Here is a 14,088-nt window from a genome sequence, read left to right as displayed (position 1 = left end):
ACCGGTTGGTAGTTGTGAGGAAGGAAGTAAGTAAGATAAGAGAGTTTCACTGAAAGTCTTGGTCAGGGCTGAGCAAAATCTCATCACCTTGGAAACCAACACATTCAACGGATCTGAAGCATGACCCCCACCCCCCACCACACACACACTTACACACACACACACACACATATATACAGGTGCATGAAAGTGTGCACCTAAGTGTGCACCAAAGCTTGAGCAAAAATGTGCACTCTCACACATACACACACACACACGCACGCACACACACATGCACACAGACACAGAGTCTCTTTGTCTCTCTCTCTCTCCCTCAGACACACACACACACACACACACACACAAACGTAGTATAGTGTAAGGTGAGAGTCCTGCTTTAGCCCTAATGAAATCCACTGCAGTGTCTGAAACTCAGCACACTGTGTTTAAACCCCCCCAAGGCAAATCAAATGAATTAGTGCTGTCAGAGTTAACATGATTGACCCTTCGGCCAATCCGTAGCAGCGCAGACTGAAGCCCAGCTGCTTGCAACCTGTGTGTCGCTGGGAAGGGTTTTACAGATAAAACTCCTTTCATTCTAACGCAGTTTATAAACATGCATTTTTCTTCAGCATCCTCAGCAGTCAATGCTTTCTAGAGATTTCTAGAGCAGGATGCTGATTATCCTACCTCTCTAATTACCTATCTAATGCTCTTGTCACTGAATTCAATCAAACACTTAAAAGATTTAGGTGCTTCAAATGATTCTTTGCTCAAATGACTCTTTAGACTGGTGGAAAAACAGTGATTGATTGGGATTATAATATATAATGTTTTAACATATGGTTTTAGTATATAGCACTAAAAAGGTCAAAGTACAAAAAAGCATTCTGTTCTTGCCTGTCTAACTACATGTGGAGCGTAATGGGTAATGGAGGGCTGTGTAATTGTGATTTTGACTGAACTATCGCTTTAACAACATCTGAAGACGAATAGAACCTCAGTACACAGTGCAGAAACATGCTTCTCTTTTTCTTTCCGTGTGTGTGTGATAAGAATGTTACTATTATAAACAAAAGCGGCTCTTTAAAGCCCAGAATCTCCATCTGGCTATTTTTATAGACAGATAAATCACTCTCTGATTCTGCTGTCTGGACTGTGGGTGTGTGTGAGCGTGTGTGAGTGTGTGTGTTCTTTATCACTATAATAATAAAAGACATCCAAGCAGGAAGTGAGTGAAATGTATCTGTAACTGTGAGTTAGTGCGGGAAGCCAATGGAACGCTGTCAGAAAAAAAAGTAGCTGGATGGCTTCACCCTGGATCAGACACACACACACACACACACACACACACACTTTGGTGCGCACACACACACTCTTTAGGAAACAGTAGAAGAATGAAACTAAGCAAATTATACTAAACAGTAAGATGTTACTATCAAGTTAATTAACAAAATTCACGATAAAGTCACTTTCCCCCCCCACACACACATATTGACACTGTCCTATGAAAAACACTTATCTCCACTTTTGTAGATTTTTAGTTTACTACATAATTTGAACAGGCAAACTTTCCCTCACACTGTGACAAAATACCTTGCTGAACGGACCAATAGAATCTCTTCAAAATGATCTGAAATAAACTCTTTTTACATTGAGATAAGTGTTTTTCATTGGACAGCGCTAATATACAGTATATACACACTCATTGTGCCCATTCAGCATGTTTAATGTTTATCCTCATTTAGATGGAAATGGGAGGATGAACTGGGGAGTTTCTCTTAAAAATTAAACAGGGCTTATGGGAAACAGCATCACACACACACACACACACACACACACACACACAGTTGTTTTTTAACTATTAAATATTTCTGTAGTTAATCAAAAATAAAGCCCAACATTCCCAGTAAAACCTAGCTGCTATAAAAAGCATTTGGAAGCCATGACATTACTGTCAAAGGCACACGGATTAATTTGATCATGAGAGATCTTTTTTCTGAGAATACTGTTTCTTTTTATTTTTATAATTGATTAGCTATATTAACAGCACAACACTGCATGATCAATAATGATAGTATGATTAACTTGCTAGTTGCCTGACAGCTCGACTACAACTCAGCTACTCCATGTAATGCAGATGATCAAAATGTGCCAATGTTTGCACAAGGAGAACTAACTGAACTAACTAATTAGACACAGTTAGTAGGAGAAAAATAAGATGGAGAATGGGTTGTTTCATCATATCATTGGTGTGTTGGCAACACTTTGCAAATTAAGAGCACAAACCGACAGATATTTAATCACAGGAGGCCAATGACTAACAGGTGTAGGCAAGTGGAGGACTCGGAACACATGAAATACAGGAAAATACATGAAATACATGAATACACGAAAAAAGCTTCAGTGAAAAGTGGACTATGGGAAATGTAGTGCGATAGGACAGTGGTGATGGATGGAGGGCACAGACTTGCGACTGTGTAATTGTGTGCATCCTTATGGTATTATATTATATATGTTTACCCTAATTATTTCTGGGACAATATATTTAATTTTTATCTGAACAAAAAAGATAATTGTGACAGGACTACAGGCCTTTCTTACAAAGTGGGAGACCATGAAGGAGAATAGTGAGGGAGGTCATCAAGACTCCTATGTATTTTTTATACATAATGCCCCAATTTAGATATTCAATGTAACACAGATTACAATACAATATCTTAGCATATAGTAGAATACATTTTTAAAAACTGACTTCTGGAGGAAAGTAAAAACGTGGCAATGTTAGCACAGGAAAAAACGTTGGAATTAGACTTTGAAGATGGAAGTGTGTGGTCCCTGGGTGAATGTCAAGGTTTGCAAAATAGTTATGCAGAACAAACTGACCTATCACACTATGCTTTAAAACTGGTAAATTGTACTTCCAATATGAAAAAAAAAAGATTATTAAAAGCCAGTACACAAATAAGTAGGTAAAATGGCAGTATATGGCCCACACACAAACATATGCATGGTTCTTGTCAAGAATCGCCAAGAAAACCAGCTCCACAGGCCGACTCAATGTAGCATTGTCTATTATCTAGCACGCGCACACACACAGACACGCACTGTGCCCTTTCACACAGTCGCAGGACCTGCTCCACTTGTCCAAATCCCAAATCAGGAGAAAGGGCAAAGCTCTGAGATCAGTCTATGAAGCCAGCTTTACTCATCCTTCACTGCTTATCAGTTTTTGACATCTAGTTTAGAGGTTACAGTCAATCTTGAAACAATGGTTGTTCAACATCTCCTATGGTCAATGCCTTAAGATCACCGTGTCTATTGCTGTGCGAGTAGAACTCCTAGTATTGGGCCGTTGAGCAGTGGAACTGTGTTCTCTGGAATGATGGTGCTTCAATTTAATAGCCTTTTGGATCTTTAGACACCAAGAAACTTAATTATGAGACTTGACTAATGCTCTTTTTAGACTGAATGCACACAATTTCTCCTCAAAGCAATAGTCTTCCTAGAAGAATAGATACAGTTACTTCAGCAAAGGGGAATCCCTCAGAAGACACTGGATGAACAGGTGTCTATCAGGGAATCAAGACTTTCTACATTCTGGTAATTAGTGGCTTGTGCCATCTAGTGGTCAGCTGTGGTCCTTTATATTTTATACTGACTAATATCTAAACCTTAAAGAGACACACTAATACAGTTACAGCACAAACCACCATAACAAATACAGTGTGTATGGAAAGTATTCAGACCCCTTTACATTTTTCACTCTTTGTTTTATTGCAGCCATTTGCTAAAAAAAAAATAGCAAATATTTCCTATTTTGTCTTGTAGAAAAATGGATGTCGAATTTGTTGAATTTTTTTTTTAAACGAAAAACTGAAATATCACATGGTCATAAGTATTCAGACACTTTACTCAGTATTTGAGTAGAAGCATCATTTTGAGTTACTGCAGCCATTAGTCTTCATGGGAATGATGCAACAATTTTTTTTACACCTGGATGATTTTGGGAATCCTCTGCCATTCTTCCTTGAAGATCCTCTCCAGTGCCGTCAGGTTGGATGGTAAATGTTGGAGGAAAGCCTTTTTCAGGTCTCTTTAGTGATGCTCAATTGGGTTCATGCTGCCACCACCATGGGTGGTGATGAGCAGTGCCTGGTTTTCTCCACACATGCTGCTTAGAATTAACGGCAAAAAGATAAAGGACTCTCAGACGATGAGAAATAAGATTCTCTACTCTGATGAGACAAAAATTTAAGTGTGCTTTCATATGTCTTGTACTTAGGAGAGGCTTTTGTCGGGCCACTCAGCCATAAAGCCCCGACTGGTGGAAGGCTGCAGTGATAGTTGACTTTGTGAAACTTTCTCCCACCTCCCTACTGCATCTCTGGAGTTCCTTCCTTCGACATCATGATTCTCATTTGCTCTGACTAAACTGTGAGCTGTGTTGTCTTATATAGACAGGTATGTATCTTTTCTAATCAAGTCCAATCAGTTTAATTAAACACAGCTGGACTCCAATGAAAGAGAAGAAGCATCTCAAAGAGGATCAGAAGAAATATACAGCATGTGAGTTAAATGAGTGTCACAGCAAAGGGTCTGAATACTTATGACCACGTGATATTTCGTTTTTTCTTTTTTAATAAATTTGCATTTCCTCTTTTTTAAAGAGGTCTGAATCATTTCCTTACACACTGTATACGTCTATAACATACGTTCCTTTTGACAGTTGAGTGTTGACAACAGCTAAACCTTTTCACCAGCTTATATCTGAAAGAGTGATGGAATGCTGATATATATTCAGCATAAAGTAGCTTAAAACATCCTGAACTCACTTAATACACTCTAATCATATCCCACAACTGAGGCATAGGGCTCATTAATCAATGGCAAACCAAGCAACACAGCCCTCTATCATATACAATAGAACATATCCATACAAAAAGTCTGTTTGAGGCCTGTTCAGCCCGACAGCTGTTCAGTCTAGACCACTAATACTGAAGTTATAAGGGGTGTTTCAGACCAGAGTTGAAAAAGCACAGCCAGAAAAGAGTGCATTTAACATCAACTTTAAAGGCATAGAAACAAAAAGTTGTATGTGTGTGAGGAAGAAAGACAGTGAGAAACAGAGAGAGAGAGAGGTAGAGCTCAGCTCACCGCAGGTATATATAACACTAAGGTATTTTCTGGTGCCGGAGTAACAGGGGTCTCCAAACTCCAGAACAGAGGCTCGGATCACACACGTCCGTCTCCCCTGGCAACGTGACGTCATCACCTGCAGAGCCACCTCCGACTGGCAGTCTATATAAAGAAAGAAAGGGAAAAAAAAAACAATTTAGTGTGTGTCTATATATATATATAGGTATATTTATTTTAAAAGTGACAAAGTGAAAAAGTATTTGCACCTACAGTTTTCTTTTGTATTTGCTTTTTTTTAAATCATCATACTTTCATTTTTCCGATAAACAAACACATTTTAATATAGGACAAAGGTAACCTGAATAAATATAAAAGGCAGTTTTTAAACGATCATTTCATTTACTAAGCAAAAAATCTTTTCAAACTAACCTGGCCCTATGTGAAAAAGTATTTGCCCCCAAACCTAATAATTTGCAATCAATCAACAACTGCAATCAAGTGTTGGTAATAACTGGCAAAGAGTCTTTCACATCTTTCTAAAGAAATTTTGAAGAACTGTTTGCAAAAATTATTTCAATTCAGCCGCATTGGAGGATTTTTGAGCATGAACAGCCTGTTTAAGATCATCCACATTATCTTAATCAGACTTTGACTAGGCCTCTCCAAAACCTTTATTTATTTATTTATTTATTTTTATTCAGTCATTCAAAGGTGAACTTTTTTGTGTGTTTTGGATCACTGTCCTGCTGCAGAACCCAATTACGCCTGAGCTTGAGGTCACGAACACATGGCCTGATATTCTCCTTCAGGATTTTCTGGTAGAGAGCAGAATTCCTGATTCCATCTATTACAGCAAGTTGTCCAGGTACTAAACAGGCAAAGCAGGCTTAAACCATCACACTACCACCACCATGTTTGACATATAGAATGATGTTCTTTTTCTGAAATAAAGTGTTATTTTTACACCAGCCATAACAGGACACAAACCTTTCAAAAAATTCCACTTTTGACACTTTTGAGTCCAAAGAATAGTTTCACAAATAATTTACCAATTACTTTTTTGCATAGGGCCGAGTTATTTTTTCCCCATAAAAATAACATTTAAAAACAACATTTTGTGTTTACTCAGGTTAGCTTTGTTTGTTTCTAATTTTGCTTGATAATCTAAAAAAAAGGCAAATATAAATATAAAAGCAAAAAAAAAAAATCTGAAACGGGGCAAATACTTTTACTTTCACGGCACTGTAAAATACAACCTAGGTATCAAATCCAAAACAGGCAAAATCAAAAAGAGAAAACCAGAAACAAGCAGAGATCATACACAGGCAAGCAAAACAAACAGCAAACACTCAATATGCTACTATGGTGGGTTGGCAATACTTTGCAAAGTTAGAGCACAAACCGACTGTTATTTAAACACAGGAGGAGGCTAATATCTAACAGGTGTAGGAAAGTGGAGACCAGGTGACAGGGAACGTGGAACCTGTCTCTGATTGGCTAAAGAACACATGAAAGAAGGTTTAGTGTTTAGTGGATTGTTGGAAATGCAGGGAGGGCACAGAATTGTGACGTGTAACTGTATTATTGTGGTATTATGTAAAATATATAACCCCAATTATTTCTGGGACATTATATTATTCAAACAAAAATGATAATAGTGACAGGACTACAGGACTTTCTTACAAAATGGGTGACCATAAAGGAGAATTGTGGGGAGGCCACCAAGACTCCTATGTATTTTTTTAAGCATAATGCCCTAATTTAGATACTGTGTGTGTCCTTTATGCACGTTCAGACATCCTTCAACAGACAAGTGTTTTGTTTCAGAGACATTTGATCTTACACAGGAAGCAGAACCGCACACGCCTGTCAAAAAGACTGATGGGCCATTAACACTCATACACACGCAAACATGCCGTTTCCAGACGCGTAACATGTTCACATACTCTCTGAATAAGACACGGACACGGCCTCTGACCTCCAAACCTGCAATTCTAGGTTTTTATTTTTATTTATTTTGTTTTCTTTCTCAGCCATTCACTTCATGTAAAGCGTGCAGACAGTAAAAGGTGAAATATCTGTCATTAACACACTTCCTACAGAGGCAGACACAACAGTTCTGCTCCTGTTAGAAGCATGTATGGGTTTCTGTGGAAAAGAGTTGAAACGGAAAAAAGACAAAGCCCTGGCTTATTATCACTCTCACAGGCGAAGAGTTCACACGCTGAACCACAGTCGTTACATCACTGACAAGCTGACAGGTGAAGAGAGCAAAACTGAAAGCTTGTGTAACTCAGTAGCCCTACACTGCCCTCTAGTGAACAGAATGGTAAAGAAAGTCAGTCAAATCACTGGTAAGTCAAGAATTACTGTTAAGAAACCCACAAATGTAAGAATTTTCCTTGCTAAAAGTGACAATATTACCATATTTTTAAGTGTAGTTTCAATGTTTTATGGTCAAATTCTTCATAACAAGCATACAAGCTGACTATAGAAGAAGAAAGTAAAAGGAGGATGTTAATATGAGAGAAACAGTTGTAGAAATATAAATGTTCTATATGATCAGTGGAGCCAAAAAAATGGACAGTGTCACATCGGTGTCAATCATTAAAAAAACATCTATAGATATATAAAAGTATAAATTATAAAAAAAAAATTACTTAGGGATGATTGGGATATAAGGAAAAATGGGACATTTTAGATATACAAGGTTTATTTTTCATGAAGATAGGAAAAAACAACATTTTCAGCATTACAGAAATAGATCAGTCAGTGTAACGCTTATCAGTTCAGTTTTCTGACCGTTTGAGGCTAGATAAAAATGGGCGTAAAACTTCATTATTTTTTTGTCCATTTGGCACCATCAGGAAGAAAATGATTTCATACTTTTTTCTATTTTTCTTTTTTTTAATTTCTTTTCATCATCCAATTAGGTTGGATTATACCATCAGATTTTTATTACAAAATGCAACAATTGTAAAATCAGAAAACTGAACAAAATTCTTTTTTTATGTATATTTACTCGTCAGAAGCAGAAAATAAGAAAATTGGAAAAAATTGAAAACCCAAATTCTTCTTTAATATATCAAATAAAAAACTATTAAAAACTATTAAATAATAAAGTTCAACACCCACTTTTCTATTTACAAAATTTAGGCTCAAACGGGCATAAAAATTCAACTGATAAATGTTAAACTAATCCAGATCACTTGTTTGGTTATTTTTCGGGACAGATCCATGTCCATCCATCGGTAAATCAAGACACTCAACAGTCAAACAGTCCCAGACAACAATAATTTATTCTATGTATAAATTAAAGTATAATAATTTCTAATTGTTCAATCAAATGCATAATATATCAGCTGTAGTCATGCACATAATAACAATAATAATAATAATACACAGCTACAAGACGAGCATCTCAGCTGTGCACAGATACATTGAGGCCCTCACATGGTCGGTGCGTTTGAACGTGATCTGTATGGTTGTGGTTAGAAGATTGATGGAAGATGCGAAACAGAGGGGGGCTGTCTAAATGCTTCCCCAGACCAGAGGAACAGCCACCCAGTCTCCGGATCCCCCGAGGGGGTTTAACCTGCCAGTGTCACGCTGTAATTCTTCCCCCGGGGAAGGAAGTGCGGAGAGAGACAGACACAGACCCCATTAACCTGTCCTTTGAGTGCGGTCACCACAGTGATTAGTCAAGCAGGAGGCCCAAGGTTCCTCTTTCTGTCTAGGTCTCTCTCTCTCTCTCTCTTTCTTGTTTTTATACCTTCTGAGGATGTATATGTGTGTGTGTGTGTGCTTGTGTTTATCTGTAACAACAATAATGATAATGTCCCATACGTACACATATACACAAAACCTAATACGTGCATAATTATCTAACAGTAACATTCTTTCATCATGACTCATAACTTCACACAGACACACATCTTTCTAGAGTGTGTGATTGTGCACGCTTGTGTATGAGTATCCAAAACAGTGTACGGTATGAAATACACACACCTTTTTCCTTTAGGACTGATATGAGTGGGTAGGATATGTGTGTGTGTGTGTGTGTGTGTGTCTTCAGTGGAAAAGTAGTGTCTAAAAGATTAGAAATTCCACAGAAGCCCCAGGATGTGAGTGTGCTTGTGTATGTGTGTGTATGTGTGTGTATGCGTGTGTGTGTGTGTGTGTGTGTGTGTACAAAGAGTTCAGCTCTGTTTGACATGCGGAGGTGTGTTTTCATGCCATCTGATCTCATCTCCTGTTGCAGGTCAGGTAGGGGTGAAAACTGCATCTGAGGGTGATTTAGGAAGAAGGATGTGTATGCGTCACATCATTAATAACATTATTAATAATAATACATTAATAATAATAGGACTATTAGGTTTAGTTTTAAGTCTCTTTAAACCTAAAAAAGTAGTTAAAAAGTAGTTCTGTATGTGGTACCTAATAAATAATGGCCCTAATAAGTAGTCACCATTGTATCATTAACAGTAATGTCTTAAATAAAAATTTTAATGTAACACCTGACTGCTGGTCCATAAGGAGTGTGTTTTTTTGCAGTAGTCACATTGGAGGACATGCAATGTCATTTAAGGCAATTAAATCAAACACGTCATGTTGCAATGGTTTGATTCTTGACACAATAAGTAGATACACAGCGCTGTCTCTGTGTCTGTTTGAGTGACAGGCTGCTGCTGCCTGCATGAGAAACACATGAGGGGTGGCAGGAGTAAACACGAGGTAACTGCATAGTCTCCATCCACATGGTTGGGCATGTGCTTGTAAACGTATGTGTTGAAAGCTGTGCACCTCAGTTCAGCACAGTTTTGAGCAGATATTTCCAATTACAGCTGAATTCAGGCTTTTAATGACAGAAAAATGTTCCTATTTACCTTTTCAAAATCCATTAAAATGTCTGATTAAAAGGGCAGATTACTGTTGTTTTGCTGTTTTCCTCTGAGCTGACTTAGCTCTTGATCAGTCTGAATGTGAGACAGCGTGTTGGCGGGGGCGGAGCTGGTGAAGTCATGGGCCCTGCATTGTTTAATATCGTGATATATATTTGATTCCCAAATAAAGATATGTGTAAAAAGAGATAGAGATAGAGAAAATGTATTCACAGAGGGGAGGGAGGAGAGTAAAACTATGCTGACCAAGCCCCTAATGTGCTGCAGTTTACTGTTCATTATCAATTATTCTCAAAGTCCTTTTAAAAAGTTGAAGAAACTGTATTTTTTTCCAGTGAGCTTACCCACAGACGGCGCCCTCCGGTGATGTGGAGGACATTCCAGTGTTCCTTGCTGTGTGCGTCCAAACATGGCTGAATACACAGCAATCTGCATCCCGGTCTTACAGCTCAGCCTCAGACGCTCCTCTTCACACACCACCTTACTCTTATACTCATCTACAGGAGGAGACAGAAGGGTATGCTGCAGTGATTCAGTATCAACATAGAAGTGTTAAATTTTTACTGAGCTATCCAATTAATTATTCAGCGAACAGTGTCCTGTGTTTTGACAAGACAACATTTTTTGCCCAGATGTCCATGTTGTGTGTGCTGTGGTGCCCAGGTGAGGACTACTAAGACAACAGTCCCTTGCTTACAGTCAAGCATGGTGGTGGCAGCATCATGGTCTGGGGGTGCACAAGTGCTTCCTGAATTCCAGTATCAACCTGTGCAGCTCTGCTGAATTCCATGCCCAACAGGGTCAAGGCAACGCTAGGTAATCATCTGTGTTGCCAGCTATTCAGACAGTAATGGCTGTATGTTAGGATACTTTTAGAGGAGAGCAAATCTATACTGCGAACAAGTTGTACATTAACTACTTTCATTTCTTTACTGTTGTCCCATGAAAAGTGTACTTACTTTGGTTGGATACTGTACCAGAAGTGGGCGATATGGCCCTAAAATAATATTGCGATATTTCATGGTATTTTCGCGATACATACTCTTGGTGATATAACAAAACACTGAATTTTAAATATATATATATATATATATATATATATATATATATATATATTTTTTTTTTTTTCAAGAATACACTACTGCAACAAAATACAATTTCATTTTATTATTGCATACAATATGATATTGCATACCCCTAACTCAGATATTAAAAAATACAAGATTTTTTACTGATTTATAACAGAAGCCAATGATCCAGAACATCATGATACTAATAATGCACTCCAAATATCTCCATATATCCAGGATTAAAGTAAAATTAATGATACTGGACAGATATAATCTGTCTCTAGTAGATATATAATGGGAAATGAGAACAGTGTGAATTTTTTCTTTTGCTAAAAACAGCAAAAAAGTAGTACCCTTATGTGATAATTAGGGGTGGTTGATATGGCATAATATTGATTACGATATTCATATACGTTGCCGATATTATAAGATATGATCATAAGATATGGCACACCCTTATACTGTACTATAAAATATTCAGTATCTACTTTAGAATTGTTCCATATCCACCGTGCATTTACTATAAAACTATGTCACCTGAAGTGTGGCTCACATACAGGCTCTTACAGGACAATAAAAATACACATTAAAAGAGTGAGAAATGGAAATGTGTAATTGTGTGTGTGTGTGTGTGTGTGTGGGAGATCGAGAGACACTCACTAGGTCTGCATTTGTACTGTAATGTGAGGGATTTGCTGATGGATGGACATGGATCGGTCCCAAACAAGCGACTGTTAACCAACAGCTCACAGCTCCTCCTGTCTTGACACTCATCTGACATCTTCTACATGGAGAGAGAGAGAGAGAGAGAGAGAGAGAGAATACACAGACGCTTACAATACATAGAGAATGCATATACAAACCTATGTGTCAAAACATTATGACCATGCAAATGGAATAATGGTATGTTAAAACACAGTGCATATTGAAACTGTCCAAAAAAATTTGGCGATTTTTAGTTTACTTCATATTTTGAACACAAACTTTCCTTAAAAAAACGTTTTAAAAAATTCTTGATGAATGGACTAACACAAATTCTCAAAAATCACCTGAAATAAACTCATTTTACATTTACTTCTTTTGAAAGATAAGAAGGTTTCATCTCTCTCCTTTAAAGTTGCTGTTATGAAAAAAATAAAAATATCTGGGATCTAGATTTAGACAGTAATTAAACAATCCCTGTTCATAGTCAGTTTGCTGGAAGTGGGAGAAGAGGAGGCGGTGATGGACTAGGCCAGTCTCACAAGGACTTATTTAAAATGTCACTGAAATGGCAAGGCTTGTGGGGGCTCCTGAGCAGTAGTTTTGAGTACTTACCCACAGGAGCTTTAGAGGGACAGACCTCAAACCAGCAACTACTGGATTTATCAAAATCACAGATGCACCATGACTACAAGAAAGTTTTAAAAAGAGATGTACATCTGTGGACAGAAGAACATGGATTTGTTGTACTGAGTTCTATTTTATTTTCCATCATCTGAAAGGTTGGGTAAATTGGTGCTGCTTACATGTAAAGTCTCCACCTCACAACATTTTGTAAATGGTCTTAATGTTCTGGTTCACTGATGTAGGTAGTATTATTATTATTAATATTATTATTAGAAGCATATTACACATGTATGATCTCATAGCACAACACGTCTGATTGTGTGGTGTGTGGGTGTGTGTGTTTGTGTGTGTGTGTATTAGTTCTCTGGTTGCACTGTGGGCTGGTTTTGATCCAGGTGAGCACATTCCAGAGGGTTCATTTCACCACACACACGCCAACACACACCCACCCACCCACACACAAGCACACACTCTCACACACACACACACACACACACACACACACACACACACACACACACACACACACACACACACACACACACAATTCTTCTAATGCCCAAAGGCCCCTGTGTGTGTTATACAGAGAAAAAAGTCTAAAGGTGTGGTTAGGATGTGGATGCTCATCTATCATATGTGTCTGAATATTAGTGTGTGTGTATATGCACCGGTGTATCTGTGTGTCTCTGTGTGTATCTCTGTGTGTAAGTGTGTGTGTGAGTGCATGTGTGTGTGTGTGTGGGGGGGGGGATGGGGCGTATACAGCACGTGTACAATCATTAATCACATCTAGTCTCTAGTCAGAGACAGCAATGTTCAAACAAGACGCTGCCACGTCACGCGCCACTACTGAAACTGAATCCCTGGCAATCAGCCAACAATGCATTAACACACACTTAATACTTTATTTTGTTTCCATATACAATATAATAAACAATAAGGAAACAAAATATTTCAGAAAAATTGTCCAAACATGTCACATACAGTTCATACAAGGTATTACAACATTTCATGTATTTTCTACTTATGGATAAAGAAAACAGCGCCTTTTCCAAATATGCATACTCCCAGTGATCGCTGAAATAGAGCAGAACTTTACTAGATGTTTAGCTTTTACTCTACTTAATCCCCTGCGACCAAGACCACGCACTGCCAATCTATGCACGTGACCGAGACTTCCAAACACCAGGACTATCAGTTGGCATTTAAATCCTAAATTTTCAATAGCACTAACCAGAGGTTGGTACTTCGTCATTTTTGAAATATATGACTCTTCCAAATACAGATCAAATGCACATGATATTTCATACAGCACAGCCGTCCTTTGACTCTGGGACACACAGACAATATCTGGTATGTTAGCAATTCCTGAAAAAACTTCAAATGGTACATCGAACCACTCAGATTGAACTTTGGAATGTTTAAAAACCAGTTCATTTCTTAAATGTGGAAGCTGAGCAACTATCAGGTCCACAAGTCTGTCATGTCAGGCAACATACAAGCCTTTAGGAGAACTACAGCCATTCAGTACATGTGGCACAGACTCCAGATGCTGCATTGAACTGTGCAGCATACAGAAGGGTGAGTGGTTAGATGGATACCAAAGTGAAAGGTTATACACACACACACACACACACACACACACACATATATACATATTAATGAAAACC

At 38.0% G+C, this 14,088-nt stretch overlaps 1 protein-coding gene across 1 annotated transcript in view; it reads right to left on the bottom strand.

Moving 5' to 3' along the window:
• LOC103022215 (protein eva-1 homolog C) overlaps positions 1–14,088 on the bottom strand; it is an 88,479-nt gene that overhangs the window by 41,215 nt on the left and 33,176 nt on the right. The window contains exons 3-5 of the mRNA XM_022683249.2: positions 11,750–11,873; positions 10,364–10,516; positions 5,137–5,280 (exon numbers count right to left, since the gene is read on the bottom strand). Coding sequence (XP_022538970.1) covers positions 5,137–5,280; positions 10,364–10,516; positions 11,750–11,873 — 421 coding nt within the window. The remainder of the gene's footprint in view (positions 1–5,136; positions 5,281–10,363; positions 10,517–11,749; positions 11,874–14,088) is intronic.

This window comes from Astyanax mexicanus, chromosome 1 (assembly GCF_023375975.1).
Source record: "Astyanax mexicanus isolate ESR-SI-001 chromosome 1, AstMex3_surface, whole genome shotgun sequence".
Classification (NCBI taxonomy): domain Eukaryota; kingdom Metazoa; phylum Chordata; class Actinopteri; order Characiformes; family Acestrorhamphidae; genus Astyanax; species Astyanax mexicanus.
This window is presented reverse-complemented; position numbering and strand designations above follow the sequence as displayed.